The sequence below is a fragment of the Phyllostomus hastatus genome, unplaced genomic scaffold (genome assembly GCF_019186645.2).
Source record: "Phyllostomus hastatus isolate PE091 unplaced genomic scaffold, TTU_PhHast_1.1 phas_scaffold_385, whole genome shotgun sequence".
NCBI lineage: Eukaryota > Metazoa > Chordata > Mammalia > Chiroptera > Phyllostomidae > Phyllostomus > Phyllostomus hastatus.
The window spans coordinates 15451767-15469755 of NW_025334026.1; the positions used below are offsets into that span (position 1 = coordinate 15451767).

The 17989-nt window shown below is 47.0% G+C and overlaps 1 protein-coding gene across 3 annotated transcripts; it reads left to right on the forward strand.

Annotated features, from left to right (window-relative positions):
• The first annotated feature begins 6719 nt into the window (after nucleotides 1-6719).
• Nucleotides 6720-17653, forward strand: ACTL6B (actin like 6B). Of its 3 annotated transcripts, XM_045819554.1 has the most exons (14): nucleotides 6720-6831; nucleotides 7293-7369; nucleotides 7574-7739; nucleotides 8057-8157; nucleotides 11890-11987; nucleotides 12647-12741; nucleotides 12808-12914; nucleotides 13606-13695; nucleotides 13847-13908; nucleotides 14024-14138; nucleotides 14277-14357; nucleotides 14457-14552; nucleotides 14758-14844; nucleotides 17444-17653. In XM_045819554.1, exons 1-14 carry the CDS (start codon nucleotides 6807-6809, stop codon nucleotides 17522-17524), a joined length of 1281 nt encoding a protein of 426 aa, XP_045675510.1. In that variant the 5' UTR covers nucleotides 6720-6806; the 3' UTR covers nucleotides 17525-17653. The 3 variants fall into 3 exon arrangements, with proteins under 3 accessions (XP_045675510.1, XP_045675511.1, XP_045675512.1); XM_045819555.1 differs by lacking the exon at nucleotides 13606-13695; XM_045819556.1 differs by lacking the exon at nucleotides 6720-6831 and having other exon boundaries at nucleotides 7293-7371; nucleotides 7533-7739.
• Nucleotides 17654-17989: the final 336 nt, after the last annotated feature.

Below are 17989 nucleotides of genomic sequence, written 5' to 3' on the forward strand. Positions count from 1 at the left end.
GCAAAATGGACCAAAATTAACGTCTTGCTTCCCGAAAAGGAGTAAGACATCCCCCCTTGGGCTGAAAGAGATGGTAGCGGCATAAGGGAGGGAGAAACTGTTTTAGTCACGTGACCCGCCCTCCCGGATTGGGTGACTCCAGGCTGGGAAGGGAGCTCGAAGCCCGAGTTCTCGGTTAGATCACGCCCCCGCCCCATAAGACCACGCCCCTCACCAGGGAACACAGCTAGAGATCTTAACCCGCACTGAGTTGGGCCTCCAGGAAGCAGAAGGGGCAGCGGTTGCGGAAGTCCCTGAGCAGGAATGAATGAGTGGGGACCGCTGCGGGCACCTGAGAACCTGGGAATGCCGTCAAAAGAGTCTTACTGAAGCAGTTTCTCACCAAAAGTGGGCTTTTGTAGAACTCTTTACAGGTCTGGATGACACTGTGATAACTCACATATACTGAGTTCCATACTAATTTAATCCTTACGATAATACTATGAAGTCAAGTACTAGCATTGTTTCCATTTTATAGCAGTGGAAATAATTCCTAGGGCTGCAGAATAGAGATGTGAATCAAGGCAGCTTTAGCTAATTTCCTGTGCAATGGTAACAATACTAGGCTCTTGAGGAAACTCCCTGTGGACCAGCCCTGTAAAGGGATGAGAATATAAGTATATGCCTGTTTCCACCTCTGTAAAATAAGTGTGTTGACAGTTACCTGTCCTGCAAATCACCTTGGATTGTTATCAGATCCCCACAGACTGTGAAAATGCCCTGGAAAGTTCAAGTCAATGAATAGTCTTCATTGAGTCCTCATGCAGTTTTAAAGTAAAGAACCAAAACAGACAATACTCATTTAGCCTGTGTTATAGGCATTAAAAATAGTTTTCAAAACAATAAATCACATTTTTAAAATATTTTTAAGATTTTATTTCTTTACTTTTAGACAGAGGAGAAGGGAGAGGAAAAGAGTGGGAGATAAACATCAATGTGTGGTTGCCCCCTACACACCCAGCTCTGGGTGCAGACCTGGCCCACAACCCAGGCATGTGCCCTGACTGGGAATCAAACCAACCACCCTTTGGTTGTCAGGTTGGCACTCAATCCACCGAGCCACACTAGCCAGGGCCTCACATTCTTAGTTATGCACAAAATTCCATTTGTGTGCACTATCAAGTTCATTGATATATTAGCAGTAGATAACAGATGTCAATGAGATGTTAGAATTTAGAAGGGTAATTTACATCAAAGGTAATTTACCTTACAGGTAATTTACATCAAATTCCTCTCCATCTACAGGTGGGCAAAATGACTTCCCCAAAGTCACTTAAAAAACTAACAGCATAGGACTAGAACCCAAGTTTGTTTATAGGGCATCTGACACTGCTTCCTCTCATTTTGGTTGCTGTGTTAATATGCCTCCCTATTTAACTCATTTAGCAAATATTTATCAACTCCCAAAGATCTATCACCTACTGCCCAGGGCACTGAGACTACAATCCCAAACATATGCATCCTCTCTGCCTGAAGGGAGCTTGCAGTTTACAAAGGAGACAGATAATAGATGACTATGAAATAAAATTAGAGCTGGTATCCTGGAAGTGCCACTTACTGACAGCAGAACATTTGGGAAGGAAGATCAAGGGTTTTAATTTGGGATATGTTAGGTTTGAGACGCCTAGGAGAGGTACAAAGAAGAATGTTCATTAGGTGGCTGTGCAAACAGGTCTGGGGCTCAGCAGAAAAGACTGGGTTGGATTAGAGCCTTGAGAGTGAGTGGCATTTTAGAGCAGATGAAATCATAGAGAGATCCAGGGAAAAGACAAGATGGCCTAAGACCAAGCTCTGAGGAGCTCCAACGTTAGAGGTCAGGCAGAGTAGGACAAATTGCCAAAGGACAAGCCAGAGAGCTAAGAAGAAAATCAGGAGAATGTGAGTTCTGGAAACCAAAAGAAAAAAGCATTCCAAAAAGCCAACAGTAAACTATGCTGAATGGTGCAGAGAGATGAAGCAAAACTGGACTGGGAAGTGCACATAGGATTAAGTAGAAGCCACTGGTGACTTTGCTGGAGAATTTGCAATGGATGCTCTACTTGCAGTGGGCTGAGGATGAGAAATGAGGCAGTGGAGACAACCAAAGTGGCCAAGGCTTTGGGAATCTTGGCTTGGAAGGGGTGTAGAAAGGTGGGGTATGAATGGAAGGAGAATGTGGAGTCAGATATTTGTGTTTCGGGTTTTTAAAAAATGCCTTACTTATTTTACCTTTAGAGAGGGGAAGGGGGCTAGAAAGAGAGGGAGAGAAACATCAATGCGTGGTCACTTTCTGAGCATCCCCCACTAGAGAACCCAGCTGCAACCCAGGCATGTGTCCCGACTGGGAATCAAACCAACAGCTCTTTGATTCACAGTTTAGTGCTCAATCCACTGAGCCACACCAGGCAGAACAAGATATGTGTGTTTTAATGAGAGCTACTAGAGCTTGTTTAGCTGATAGTGGGAAGGACAGGTGGGTGGGGGTGGGTAAGGGAGGTGAAGGATACAGAGAGGTGGGGGATGACCAATGAATGATCAATTTCTCTGAGAGGGCAGAAGCCCTGGAGAACCTGGCTCTGACAGGTCATGGGACATTTCCTCCTTCCTCTGACTGTTCTTTCTCAGGCTTCTCCTTGACCTTCTTCCTCTCCTCAGGGCATTCTGTAAACAGTGCTTTTTCCAGGATCCTGACTTCAGCCTCCTCTTCTCATTTGCTGTGCTGTTCACTGTTGACTTTATTCATTGCTGTGACTTTACCCCCTAATTGCTCATAATTCTCAAACCTCTATCTGCAGCCCAGCTCTCTTCATGTGCAGACTTGGCATATGTCCAACTGCAGACTGAATATCTCCATCTGGATGCTCATGGACAGTGGTGAGCTAGAGTCAGCTTGTGCCAACTCAGACCAGCTTACAAGATCCCATTTTGTATCTCTCTTCCCCATTCCTCCTTGTTCAGTAAAGTCATGTTTATAGTAGTAACTTATCATCATCTTGGTAGGCATATTTACACCATGGACTCAGCATATGTGTCAAATCAGGGCTCCCCTTTCCCAAAGGGCTGGTTGTTAAAACATTTACTATGTACCAGTCCTCTCAGAAATATCACACTCAATATATTCAAAACTAAGTTCATCTTCTTCCACCCCACCCCACTCTGCCCAACCCTACCCTGTCTCTGAATCTCTTAGCCTGGTTAACACCATCCACCTGGGAGCTTCTTGCTTCCTTATTGTGTGTATCCAAACGATGGTTGACTAGTTAGTATAGTCCAAGCTGCTATAACAGTGTCCCCAAAATACAGTGGCTTAAGTGACAACCCCAAAATAGATCCTTCAGGACTGTGGGAGCATCCCTGCCACCTTCAACACATGGTATACATCTCTGTGTCCATTGTGGCCCAGGCAGCTTCCACTATCAATAGTTCCTCATTGATTCCATGAGAAGGACCAAACTTCTTTGCATGATACATAGGCTGGGTCTTGTCCCCTTTACTCAGTCAGAATGCCTTCCACCCTCACTCCAACTCGATTTCCTTGTCAGCTGGGAAAATTCAGGTCATTTTCTCAAGCTTAGTTTCAATATTGTCTCCCTGACCATACTGTTGCTTGTGCCCCACTGCAATGCTGGCTGCATTCCTATTGCGGCCTTACTGGACTATTTATTTCTGGGCACTTGCCACCTCTAGCTAGGGAATCCCTGCGAAGCCAAGGCACTTGTAATATCTGTCAAAGGGCTTGGCGGGGAACTCACCAAGCAATAAGCCCTTCACAAGATACTAAATCATTTCCAAGGTGTGTGGGGTCTGAGGGTCCTGGCCCTACTATCTTTGTTGTCATTATCAAGTGCTCAGATTTGGCCAACCTGAATGTAGGCCTGGAATTAGAGAACTACCAGATGACTTTATTGAATTAACTGTTTAACTATCCATCTTCCAGGATAGACATTAAACCGATGATAATTGCAGCAAGTTATGTAAGCCATTTTATTTCCAATGTCTATCAGGCACCTAGAGAACATCTATGAAATGAATAGAAGCGTGGCAACATTTTCCCCAAGATCAATACTTGTCACACGTCAAATCTCAGCTGTCACCAACTGAGTGAGCTGGGCAAGTCGTTTAACCTCTCTATACCTCTCGTTCCCCTGAAAAATGCAGATAATAATCAGGTAATTATGAAGACTAAATTATTTAATATTTGTAAAGCATTTATAATAGTGTCTGGCACATAGTAGATGCCTTGTGTTTGCTAAATAAAAATAGAGTTCAAGCATGAATTGGTTGCTCTTTTACTACTTTTTCAGTCTCATCTCCCTGACAGTGGTTTCAGCCACCAATTCATATCTAATCCTCCTTCTACACTGAGCCCCTAACCCTTTTCACATATGCCAGAAATGTTCATGACTGTAGACCTTTGCATAAGCTATTCTCTGTGACAAAGACCTTTACCACCTTGTTCACCAGAGAACCCCTATTGGTCTTTCACAATTCAGTTCAAAGTACACTTCTAGAAGCTTCCCTGCACTTTCAGAAACAGACGGCCCCTCCCTCTTTGGGCCTCCTTTCATCCCACTTTCATTTGTATCTGAGCTCCCCACTGCACCCACACTCCCCGAGTGCTAGGATTTATCTTACGTACTTCAGTATTCCCATGCCACACACAATGCCTGGCACATGGTAGGCATAAAAGATACATGTTAAATCAATGAATGGATGAATGAAATATATCAACAAACTTTACATTAACTACTTCTGTAATACAGTAGAATAGCATGTCAAATCCCATGACAAATGAAGATTGGCCACAGTTGACTGGGAGGTAAATCAAGTCTAGTCCTGTAGTCAGCCAACTAGTTTTTCTACCCACCATCATAAGAACATTAGCACAGGGACTTCTCATTACCAGATAGACTACAGATTTCTAAATCATGAATAATAACATTAAAGCCTCAAAAACTCCCCAGGGACTTTCTTGGGACCCAGTGTCTACTGAATAGTCTTATACACCCATGTCATAGCCAGGCACTTGATTCTGGCATCAGATTGAGTCCTACAACTGTCTTACAGATGGAAGCCATGGAGTTTAGAAAGGGACACACAGGTGTTACGAAACAAGGTTGTCTGTCAACTGGCTGATAACAGATGTGAGTTCTAGTCTTGGCTCTGTCTCACTTGGCTTTGTGAACCAAGACAGGGCTCCTCCTCTATCTGGGGAAATCCCTGTAAAATCTAGGAATTAGATCAGTAAGGTTTCTTTCAACTAGGGCAGTTTCTTAATATGAGAGCCAGAGTGAGGTGGGGGAGGGGTGGTGAGAATTGACAAGATGAACTTACAGGAGAAGTGAAGGAACATCATTAAATGTTACAAAAGGAGACATGAAGGCTGTAAATAGAATCAATTTCCCCTCCAGTGTCTCTTTAACCCTCACCTCAGCATTTTGAAAGATGAAACAATGGAGGTGCCAAGAGGTTAATGGTCTCACCCAATTTATCCAGGCCTCAATTTATAGCAGCCAATGACTGACCTCATGTCACTCAAGAATATTTCAATTTCTCAGCTCCTGAGTTGGCTCTCTCCCCTGTAACTCATTCCTCCCACTGAAGCCTGGACCCCTCCAGTCTGGGGAACCAGGCCTGGACTTGGAACAAACTCACAGCATGTAAGATACCCACATTGCCAAGGGGTTACCAATGAGCCAGCTGAAACCATCAGTCCTTCCAGAGTAGGCATCTGGTGAGCAGAGAATCTTAAGGAGCATGCTACCACCACACAGGATGTTCTTCTTCTGCCATCTCTGATCTTAATGCTCTTCCCACCCTCAAACAAGTAGGTGGCAGTGCCCCCAACACACACGTATTCACATGCACATATGTACACATACATTATGATAGGCGCATACCTACACACATGCTCACATAAGAGTCTCACAGCTAAGCCAGGCTGTCAGAACTCCTCCCTCACCATCGCTATTAAAACTGCTGTGGAGGTGGCTTCATGCCAGGAGCCCAGAAGAATCTAGGAGACGTCTAGTGGTTTACTTAGTAAATGCCTTCTGAGGAGAACAGATGAAGATAGAAGGATAGGGAAAGGAAGCTAAAGCTAGGTTAGCTGAGCACAATGTGTGAATGTATACAAGTGTGTACACGTGTGTATGTATAAGGCAAAGGGAAAAAGTGGCCATCCGAAAGACAAGAGTAGAAAGAAATGGAAAAGATGGAGACACCCACCCTCCCATACATCTCTCTCCTTCTCTTTCTCTCCCGGTGACTTCATTCAGGCCTGGGTATGGCAGAACCTTTCTCAGGAGCCTGAGGATGGACGGCTCTCTCGGCCTATGGCCTCCTCTCCTTAACCTCATTTTATTTTTATTTTTAAAAATATTTTATTTATTCTTGACTTCATTTTAAAAAGTAAGGGATCAAGGGCCCCAGCAGTCACGCTGCAAAGTCCTGGTCTCCGGATGGATAGTGTCTCCATCTCTTGAGTACTCCTGTTCTCTGCCTGCTTGTCACTTAGGGCCGGTCTCAACGTCCTTGCTAACCACCGGCTTCTCCCCTCTCCGCCACCTAATGTTGCGGTGTCTGTCCCTTTAAAGCAGCGGCCCCTGGCTGGGTTATTGTCTCTCCTTGTAGCCAATCGGTGGTGCTTTTGGAGTGAGGGGATCCGGCCTCCCGATTGGCCGTCCCGCGCCCCGCCCCGCCCCGCCCGGGATCCCGGGAGCTGTCCGGCCGCCTCGGTGCTGATCGCGCCGCTGCCCACAGGCCGCCAGCAGAGCTGAGGGGGCACTATGAGCGGGGGCGTCTACGGCGGAGGTGAGCGAGCCTCCGGTTTCGGGATCTCAAGCCTGGCGCGGCCTCACCTGAAGCCCTGTGCCCCGAACCGGCGCGACCTAAGCTCTGGGCACTTGGGGCCTGTCACCTCAGCGCTCAACGGGTCCAGCCCCGGGTTTGGGTCCTGCGCCATTCCTACCTTCGGTCCTTCCCAACTCCCGCGCACCCGGCCCAACCTCTCCACCCTTCAACCCACCACCGTCCGGCCCCCGGGCCCTTCCTTGCCAGCAAGGAAAGTGGCCTTGAACAAGGCCACTGGGCAAGAAGGGACTCTGGAAGCTTGACCCCCCACTGCCAGGACCCCGGACTCCACGCCGAGCTTCCACCTGCCCCAGACAATGTTGAAAGTGGCGAGACTATGGCTCTCCTTGACCTCTCCTCGGAACTATCCAGGGGGAGAGAGTTTGGGAGAGACCCCCTCACACGCCTGTCTCCCCGCACAGATGAGGTGGGGGCGCTGGTCTTTGACATTGGCTCCTTCTCAGTCCGCGCTGGGTACGCTGGGGAGGACTGCCCCAAGGTGAGCCTTCCAGCCCTCTTCCCAAATCCTAGGGCCTCCGGGCTTCCCTCCCGCCTTCTCAGAAACGCTGGGCTTTCATAGCCCAGAGAGACGCTCTGCTAAGCGGGAAAATGGGAGTAAACCCAAGGGCGGGCTGAGGGTCCTGCCAAGGACTTGGCCTGGGGCAAGAGGTTGATTCCTCTCCCTGACGATTCACCCCTCCAGGCTGATTTCCCTACCACAGTGGGGCTGCTGGCTGCGGAGGAGGGGGGCGGGCTGGAGTTGGAGGGAGAAAAAGAGAAGAAAGGGAAGATCTTTCACATCGACACCAACGCCCTGCATGTGCCTCGGGATGGAGCGGAGGTCATGTCACCTCTCAAAAATGGCATGAGTAAGGGGCCCCCACCCACCATCTCCTAACACAGACCTGGAGCCCAACCCACAACCCGGGACACAGCGCCCCACACTCATGGAGTTTTCCTTGCAGCTACCCAAGTCCCAGAGATCCCCTTCCTGCTTCCCACAGCTACCCAGTTCCCAGCCCAGGGACCTCGCCAGATATCTGGGAAGGGGGCATTTCCACCGGAGCTGTTCTCATTTTCCCTCCCCTGGACTTGGTTTTTCCCTTTCCTTTCCTTTCCTTTCCTTCCCTTCTCCGGACCCCTTCCTGCCCACTCTCATCTCTTCCCGCTGGTCTCCTGGCCCCAGTCGAGGACTGGGAGTGCTTCCGCGCCATCCTGGATCACACCTACAGCAAACACGTCAAGTCTGAGCCAAACCTGCACCCAGTGCTCATGTCTGAGGCCCCGGTAAGTGCCTCACCCAGCCCCGAGGGTGACCCTGGGGTCCACAATTCACCTCTCTCCCCAAGTCACTGCCATCCATCACTCCACCTCAATTTTCAAACTTCCCTTCCAACCACACCTCTTCAACCACTTTCCTTCCTCTCTGGTTTAGTCTCTATCCCTGTCTCTCCTCCTGCTCTGTCTACTCACCCTTCTCACAGTCAGCCTTATCCACTTTTTTTTTCTGGTAAAGTCCTTTTTTTACCTTTTAACTTAAATTTCTGTCAATACTATGTATACATATAAAGAATCAATTTTCCTTGTAAAGTATGTTAAGGAAAAAAAACTGCCATTCATACCCTCCTTCTTTCATTTCCCCTTTTCCAGAGGGAACGGCTTTCCTCCCTTTTAGCTTATTTTTTTCATTTTCTTTCATAATTCTAAGTAACAGACCTAAATTGCTTTTTTAGTTTTAGGCATTATCTATGGATTTCCAACTATGGAAAGTGAGCATTTAGCTCTCTTTCCTTCCCCAGCCCACACTATGCATATTTCTTATTCCTACTTTCAAGTACAGCTATATTTTAGTTTTTTCTAAGATCAATACTCAGCATTTACACTGTTATTATTATTTATGCTAATCAGGGTTGAGCCAGGCAGTAAATTCTGGTTACTTTTTCTTTACTGAACAACTTTTTGTTTTTCCAAGAACTAAAAATTGTCTTGATTTTTATTTTGCATAGTTTTCTATCTATTTATAGTGTGACCCCAAATTATTCATCGGTTGTTTATATTTTTCTCAAAACTTTAATTTCTTTAGGCATTCAGTCAATTTCACCTTCTTGAAAAAAAAATCTCTCCAAAAACCCACTGATTTGCTCCACTTCGGATCGGTTGCCTTCTACACAGAGAACATAGCTATCATCCTGACGTCTCCCTTCACCATCACCACAGGGAATCCTTTTGCTTCTGTTCTATGTTAAAAGTACTGTTTCCTCTATCTCATGACTCCTCTTGATTTACTCCATTATTTTCATGGAGCACATCCTTCAGTAATTATCCTAGAAAAGTCACAGGATGTAAACTTTTTGAGACCTTGCATGTCTGACCTTGTATTGCTAGGTTAGCTAGGTATAACACTGCAAATTGGAGATCATTTTTTCTCCATAATCTTGATGGCATTTCTCCATTGTCTTCCAGCATTTACTGTTGCCATCAAGAAGGCAGAAAACATCTAATTTCTGATCCTTTGATGTATTTTTTTCTGAAAGTTTATAGGATTTTCACTCTGTCCTCAGTTTTTTATAATTTCATACTATTATATTGGCTTACTTTCATCCATTGCTCTAGGTCAGCAATTTTCAACCAGTGTGCCACAAGAATTGTTAAGATACACAATACTTGACTATTCAGTCAGGGTCACCAACCTCTTTTCTCTTAGATTGTCAAATTTAAAAATAATGACAACAGCCAACACAGCAATAGTCACCTGGTGTGAATAAATAAAAATTATACCTATTTTTGTCAGATCGGCAAGAAATATGTGGGGGTTTTTGGTGTGCTGCAGAATTTTAGTAACTAGTTTGTGTGTGCCATGAGATGACAAAGGTTGAAAATCACTGCTGTAGACATTCAGTGGGTCCCTTCGATCTAGAAACCTATGTCTTTCAAACAGTAAAAAAAAAATTCAGTAATTATTCAATTCAGTAACTTAAACTACTTATTTATCTCAATTTTCTTTGCTCTCTCTTTTGGGAAATATTATTATTTGGATTTTATACCTCTTGAACTGGTTCTCTAATTTTTGTATCTTTTCCACTGCTATATTTTTGTCCTCTGTTTCCAAGATATTCCCTCAGTTTTAATTTTAACCCTTTTATTGAGCTTTTTGCTTATGCTCCTGTATTTTTAATTTTCATGAGCTCCTTTTTTGTTACACAAATGTCATTTTTTAGAGCATCCTATTCTTGTTTCATGGGTGCAATATCATCTGTTACCTGATAAGAATATTATAAATTTTGGTTTTGCTTTTGAAAGTTTTTGTGCCCGTGCATAAACTCTGTTCTTCTAAGTTGTTTTTTCCCCTGCCATTTTGGGGAGTTTCTATCTCATTATAGAGGATTTTCTTAGATTTATGCAAATTCTTAGTTGTCCACTTATGATTAAGATGGGGGACTAAAAAGCTGGTAGGAAGCTGTGTGGGGTGGGAGACGTGTAGATTATGATCTTTGCTAGAAGTTGAGCTAACTTGGATGTTTGTTAGGCAGGCTCTGATAATTGGAATCTTTTGATCTTTGATGTTCCTGTTTTTTTCAATACTGGCTCATGAGTCATCATTCTTGGATCTGTTAAATCAATTACCACTCACCTATCTGATCTCCAACTTTGGAAAATAGGTTGCTGTTTTATCCCTTCTTATTATTCCCAATCTTTGAGGGTTTTCTTCTCTCATAAAATTCACATGACATAACATTAACTTTTTTTTAAATTTTATTTTAATCATTGTTCAAACACAGTTTTCTCCTTTTTACTCCCAATCCCACCCCCCTCAACATTAACCTTTTTAATGTTAACAATTTAATACATTCACAATGTTGTGCAACTATCATCTCTATCTAATTCCAAAACATTTTCATCACCCCAAAAGAAAATCCATTTTCATAAAGCAGTTTTTCTCCACTACCCCTGCCTCCAGCCCTTGGCAGCCATCAATTTGCTTTCTGTATCTCAGATATATCTATTCTAGATTTCTCATAGATATGGAATTATACAATATGTGACCTTTTGAGTCTGTATTCTTAGCATAATGTTTTTGAGATTCACCCATGTTGTAGTATATATCAGTACTTTAATTTTTATTATGGCTGAGTAATATTTCATTGTATGGATATACCACAATTTGTTTTTCTATTTATCCATTGCTGATAGTGCTGCTATGGACAGTTGTGTACAAGATTTATTTGAGTACATATTTTTAATTCTTTTGTGTATATAACTAAGAGTGGAATTACTGGGTCATATGGTAATTCAATATTTAAATTTTTGAGGAACTGCCATTGTTTTCCATAGTGGCTGAACTATTTTACTTTCCTACTAGCAATGAACAATGGTTTCAATTTCTGCACATTTTTTCCAACACTTGTTATTTTCTTTTTTTTTCTCCAAATTATCATTGCCATCATAGTGGGTGTGAAGTGGTATCTCATCGTGCTTTTTTTTATTTGCTTTTCCCTAATTGCCATTAATGCTGAGCATCTTTTCATGTGTTTGTTGTTTTTTTGTGGGTTTATGTCTTTTTAAATTGCCCCTTTATTTTTGTTGTGCTGGAATCCTGGAAGGGAATAAAATAGATATTTGTATTCAATCCATCATTTTTACTCAGAAATATCTCCAGCTTTCTTACCTCTGAAATGATTAGAAAGGAAGAAGAAGAGAAATGTATCGGAGGCTGGGAGGAGCCTGGAGTGTGTATATTGTACAATAAAGAACACTGGGCCAGGAGTCAAGAGACTGTGATTCTAGTCCCAGCTCTACTAAGAGCTTTCTGTGTGACCATGGGCAAGTCACTATCTTTCTCTGAGTTGCATCTTCAGCTGTGTCTGGGTTAGGATCTTCAAAATTTTTTATAGTTCTCACATTATAATGATCTATGTGGGTCAAGGGGACTGACCTGTGTTCCCAGTCAAAATTGTGTAGATGTGCACAGGTCTGTGCCTCTCCATTCCTGAATCCTCCCCTCCTGCACTTTTTCCACAGTGGAACACACGGGCCAAACGGGAGAAGCTGACAGAGCTGATGTTCGAGCAGTACAACATTCCTGCCTTCTTCTTATGCAAGACAGCTGTGCTTACTGCGTATCCTCTGGGTTGAGCTGCTCTGCCTGGGTGGAGGGCCAGGGTGTGTGTGTGTCACGCTGAGCTGGGGGTTGGGCTTGATTCTATGGAGATAAAGTCCTGGAGGGGCAGGTACTCCCATGAGCCTGATTCCTACAGGGAGCCCCTGTGAGCTAAATGCCTTGGACCCTCAGGTGGCCTGCTCAGCAGTCACTTCCCATTTCTTGATCAGATTGAACAGAGAGAGAGAAAGAGTTGGGCCAAGTAGACAGAAGGGGCTGGGGCTAGAGAGAGGAAGGAGAGGTATCTGACAAAGAGTTTCCTTCCCAAACAACTAATCAGCATTTATTTGTTTATTTAAGGATCTGCCTTGCTAGGCACTGGGGCAATATGGCCTCTAATTTTAAGGAGCCCATAGGACATAAAACCAAGACTAAAGAAAGTCTGGGAGCTCAGAAGGAAGGAATAGAAGGGAAGATGTTGTGACTCAGAGGGAAAAAGTGACAGGGGTCTCAGGAGCCTTCCTCCAGCAGATGGGTCACAAACCAGGATAAATTTACAGACTGGGAATGTGCTGGACCTCAGCACAGATAGCAGAGAGTGACCAGGTCAGACCTGGGTCCCTGCTGGGTCCCAGCATTTGCTGCTGCTGTCTCTTTGACCTACCCATCTCATGCCAGCTTTGCAAATGGACGCTCCACGGGCCTGGTGCTGGACAGTGGGGCCACCCACACCACAGCCATTCCAGTGCATGATGGCTACGTCCTGCAGCAAGGTGGGGTTTCAGCCAAGGTTGGGGGTGCCTTGGGAGACCAAGCCCTGACACCCCCTCCTGTTCTAGGCATCGTCAAGTCACCCCTGGCAGGGGACTTCATCTCCATGCAGTGCCGGGAGCTCTTCCAAGAAATGGCCATTGACATCATCCCACCTTACATGATTGCAGCCAAGGTGGGGCCTCTGGGGCATCTTGGGCTCTCACCTTATGACTGTCGGCCCACTGACTTATTAGCTATAAGAGCGGGGAACAGCAGGGCCCCTAGAGGACACAGGGTCCAGTTTCTCAACTTACAATCAAGGCATCAGAGATCCAGACAGGCTGAGGAACATGGCCTAGGTCACACAGCCAGCTGGTAGCAGGATATAAAGGGCCAGTGTGGTGAGTTCTGGGGTCCAACACACTCAGATTCAAGGTCTGCTTCTACCATGTAAGAACTGTGTGACCTAAACCATGAGACTGGTTTTCCAAGCCTCATTTTCTTCCCTTGTAAAGTGGAATAGCAGTGCATAAGGCTGCTATGTCAAATTAGATACTGCATGCAAGGGTGTTCCCTGCACCACCCCATGGAATGTGGCTCAGTAAAAGCTGTTTCCTTAAGGTTCTGGTTTCCCACTGTATTTTCTATTCCTCCAGCTTTCTCTGACCCAGGCCTTTCAGATTATCTGTACCCACTGCATGCGTGGTTCTCCCCATATCCCTCCTCTAACAGGGAAGGAGAGAAACATCTCTTGTGGGCCACGTAGCATAGAGTCTAGTGCCTGTTAGCTGCAGAGCCAGCAAGTGCTAGGAATGCAGGTGTGGTCAGGGTGGGCTGGGCAAATGTGAGATAAGGAAGGGTGCTCATAGGCTGTGCCCCCACAGGAGCCCGTACGAGAGGGTGCCCCCCCAAACTGGAAGAAGAAGGAGAAGCTACCCCAGGTTTCCAAGTCTTGGCATAACTACATGTGCAATGTGAGGCACTAAAGCAAGTCCACTGAAACACTCCTCCTTAGCTGCTAGTCCCCCACCATGAATGGAAGGGAAGGGACAGAGACCCTGCAAGTGGGTTGGGGAGGAGGGCTGAGGAGGGTAGCTGACACTCACCACCTCCCTGGGTTCTCAGGAGGTGATCCAGGACTTCCAGGCCTCTGTGCTGCAGGTCTCAGACTCTCCCTACGACGAGCAGTGAGTGGGGCCTACAGCTGGCAGGGGGGCATGTAGGAAAGAGAGCCTGGGGCTCTGTGAGGACTTCTGGTCCTTTTTGAGTACCCCAGACAAAGTCTTGCTCCTTCCTGGGCAGGGTGGCTGCACAAATGCCCACAGTGCATTATGAGATGCCCAACGGCTACAACACAGACTATGGTGCTGAGCGACTCCGCATCCCCGAGGGCCTGTTTGATCCCTCCAATGTCAAGGTTGGGCTGGCTGGAGGACACTGTGGTGGGTCTGGCTGGGGTCCCTGGATGCCAAGGTGTGGGAGAGCCTGGGAAGGGTCATAGGAGCCTGGGTAGAGGGAGCAGAGGGCCCCAAACCCAGGTAACTTTTCTCTGCAGGGCCTCTCAGGGAACACCATGTTAGGTGTGGGCCATGTGGTGACAACCAGCATCGGCATGTGTGACATCGACATTCGCCCGGTGAGACCGGAGCCTACGGCTGGGCAAAGGGGCCTAGGAGAAGTGGGGAGATAGGGAAGGGCTGTTGCCTGTCTGCTTACTCCTCCTCCCTGCCCTCAGGGTCTATATGGCAGTGTCATTGTCACTGGTGGGAACACACTGCTCCAGGGCTTCACTGATAGGCTCAATCGAGAGCTGTCCCAGAAGACCCCACCGGTAGGAGCCCACCCCCAGCTAGGGCCCTGGACTCCAGTCCTGGGTTAGCCCTTCAAGACCAAGTCCTTCCTTCTTTCCAAACATCTGGTGTTCTAGCCACCAGAGCAGATCCCTCCCCTTGTGCCTTCCCAGTCTTTCCTACCCCTAGCCCTGTCCTTTCCCAGAACCCAGGTGTCTGTTTCCCCCAGCCCTTCTTTCCCCGCAGAGCATGCGACTGAAACTCATTGCCAGCAACAGCACCATGGAGCGAAAATTCAGCCCCTGGATTGGAGGCTCCATCTTGGCCTCACTGGTGAGTGAGTGGGAAGGGGTCTGGCCTGGTTCTGACTGTGTGAAAGGGGTAGCCCCAGGCAGCCCCAGTGCCTTGCCTACCTCCTCATTTATTCATTCAACAAATATTTATTTTTGAGAAAGGGCAGTTAGTGATCCCAGAAGGGTTAGTGTTCCATCAGGTCACAAATCAGGGAGCAGAGGAATAAGAGAGGTTGGTCGGGATGAGATTGTGGTGGCCTTATGTGCCAGGGTGAGGTACCCAGTGTACTCAGCAGAGAGGAAGCACTGAAGGTCTGGGGCAAGGCTAGGTGATGATCATAGGCATGTTTGAGACTATGTCTTTGGGGATCTGAGTGATCTGGATGCGAGGGGACCTTGCAAGAAGAATATATTGTCCTGGAATCATAGAGAGGGTGGAAGAGCAAGGGGCAGTTAGAGAAGGAGGCAGGCAGGCTGGTTCTGGGGCTGTAGGTGAGTTCAGTTTGGACCTGCTGCTGGGGCAGAAGTAAGGTGTCGAGCAGGGAGCTGGAGATGCAAACTGCATCTGGAGGGTGCCAGCCACACAGAGGGGACAGCAGAGGCACGACAGGACAAGGAGGACATCCGCTAGATGGGGAGTCCCCAGGGAGACAAAAACTAGGGTCAGAAAGTCAGGAGGCTAATAGTCTGAAATTAGCTCAGGGCTGAGCATGTCAGCCACACACAGTTATTGGGGGCCGCCTGTGTGCTGGAAGTGGACAGACAGCCTGACACAGTCTCTGCCTCCATGAGCAGGGGCAGTCTTAGAGGCCCAGATTATTAAACAGGAAGTCACCATGAAGTGTCAGGGCATTTCTTTAAGGAAGGACCTGATCCAGTTCAGGGGTCAGGGAGAGACTACAAGGAGTATTGAAACTGACATGGACTCTGGCTGGTGTGGCTCAGTGGATTGAGCGCCGGCCTGTGAACCAAAGAGTCACTGGTTTGATTCCCAGTCAGGGCACGTGCCTGGGTTGTGGGCCAGGTCCCCAGTAGGGGCATGCGAGAGGCAACCACACATTGATGCTTCTCTCCCTCTCTTTCTCCTACCTTTCCCCTCTGTCTAAAAATAAATAAATAAAGTCTTAAAAAATTAAAAGAAAACAGAAACTGAGATGGGAAGACTGAGTAAGAACTTACCCTCAAGAGGTAAAGAGGGAGAGAGGGTGCTTGGACCAGCGGGGAGAGGCAGGCAAGGCCAAAAGCAGTGGGCAGACACAGTTGAACATTGGTTTAGCAAGCTCACTTGGGCTCAGTGGCCTCCACTGTGATTGGTGTTTGACCGAGAAGTGAATACAAGAAGCAAGAGAGAAGGAGTGCAGGATGAGGCTCAGGGTGCTAGCTCCTGGCAGCTCTGTTTGATGGAAATGTAACGTGAGTCACATACACAATTTAAAATTTTCTAGTAGCCGTATTTAAAGAGCCCAAAGAATCAGGTGAAATTAAGTTTAAAAATGTATATTTTATTCAGTCTAATATATCCAAGATACTTCATTGTATGATCAAGATAAAAGTGATTGAGATATTTTACATTCTTTTTTCTGGACTTCATCTTCAATATTCTGTGTATCTTACGTAGAGCACATCTCAGTTCAGATCAGCCATATTTCAAGTGCCCAATAACCACATATGGCTAGTTGCCACTCTACTGGACAGTGCTAGTTTAGAAAATGAGAAAGACCATAGAAGCAGGTTTGGGCCAGACCTGGGGGAAGACAATGAACTCAGGGGTGGATGTGTTGAGTTTGAGGTCCTGAGAGATACTCAAGTAGAGGTGCCCCAAAGACAGCTGAGTATTTGGCTCTGTTACTCAGCACAGAGATCTGCAAGAGAAATGGGAAATCGGGGGAGGATGGGATTTTAACTTATGAAAAGTCAGGGAGTGAATAAGCTAGTCCAGGAAGACTTGTTCTGTGAGCCAAGGAGAGAAAAATGGACAGAACCATAGACACAGGCACCAACTTTCAGGCAGAGACAGAGTAACCATCAAAGAGAAGAGACAGTCTGAGATGCCCAGTGCAGGAGACCCTCAAGGGGCAAGTTTCAATAGGGAGGTGGGACACCAGAATGAAGACAATTGCATCACATGTGAGGTGGTGCAGGAATGGTGAGGGTAGAAGAATTTTCTTGCTAATGAAGGAAGATGTGACCAATTTGTAAGGCCAGATGGAGCAACAGGATGCCTGGTGGAGGAGGAATGAGTGTGTGTGTGTGTGTGTGTGTGTAAGCACTTGAAATAGGGGGCAGTTGCTGGGGTATTGGCTGGCTGGCCTGGGGCTCTAAGTTCCACCATCCAGCTCAAAAACAGCGCCTGGCCCAGGGTAGCAGGTGCACAATAAATACTTGTTGAATGAATGGGCATTATGATTAAACGATACGAAGTAGGGTATTCACCCCCAGAATATGAAGGCGTTGTCAGGAGGATGGGGGTGGGAGTTGGGATTGGGGAGGGTATTGCCTGGGGGAGGTTGGCCTGAGGATGGGGTGGGGGGAACAGGAAGAGGATTTCCAGGGGCTGAGCCTGCACAGGTGGAATGTGGGGAGGTGCTTTCCCCCACTCCTCCAGGGCCTGCCTGACCGTCAATGTCTCCTGCACCCAGGGCACTTTCCAGCAGATGTGGATCTCCAAGCAGGAATACGAAGAAGGCGGGAAGCAGTGCGTGGAGCGGAAGTGCCCTTGAGGGCTCCTCCTTCCCACCCACAGGCCCGCACGCAGCAGTGGGGGAGGGGACGAGAAGAGGAGGGGAGAGAGTTTCCCCGGCTGGGCCTCCCCAAGTTCAGATCGAAGTCCCCTAACCCTCCCCGACCCCATCACCCCTTTCTTTTCCCCGCCCCTCTCGTCCTCTTAGATTGTGATGTTTCCGGGTTGAAAGGAGTAAAAATGTTTTAAGAAAAAAAAAGTTTGGCCTCCTTGGGGTGGGGAGTGGGGGCAGGGGTCTGGGGGTTGGAGCAGAGGGCAGAGGGCAACATCTGCATCCATCTGTGATCCCACGGAGGACACCGGGCAAGGTCTGTGGGCCGGCGGAGCCGCAGGAGCTACACAGGCCTCAGGTTTGAAAGGTGCCGCGATCCAGGGAGGATCACTCAGCGAGGACCCAGCAGAGAGGACCCAGGAGAGACGTACAATAAGTCGCCCAGCGAGGAGC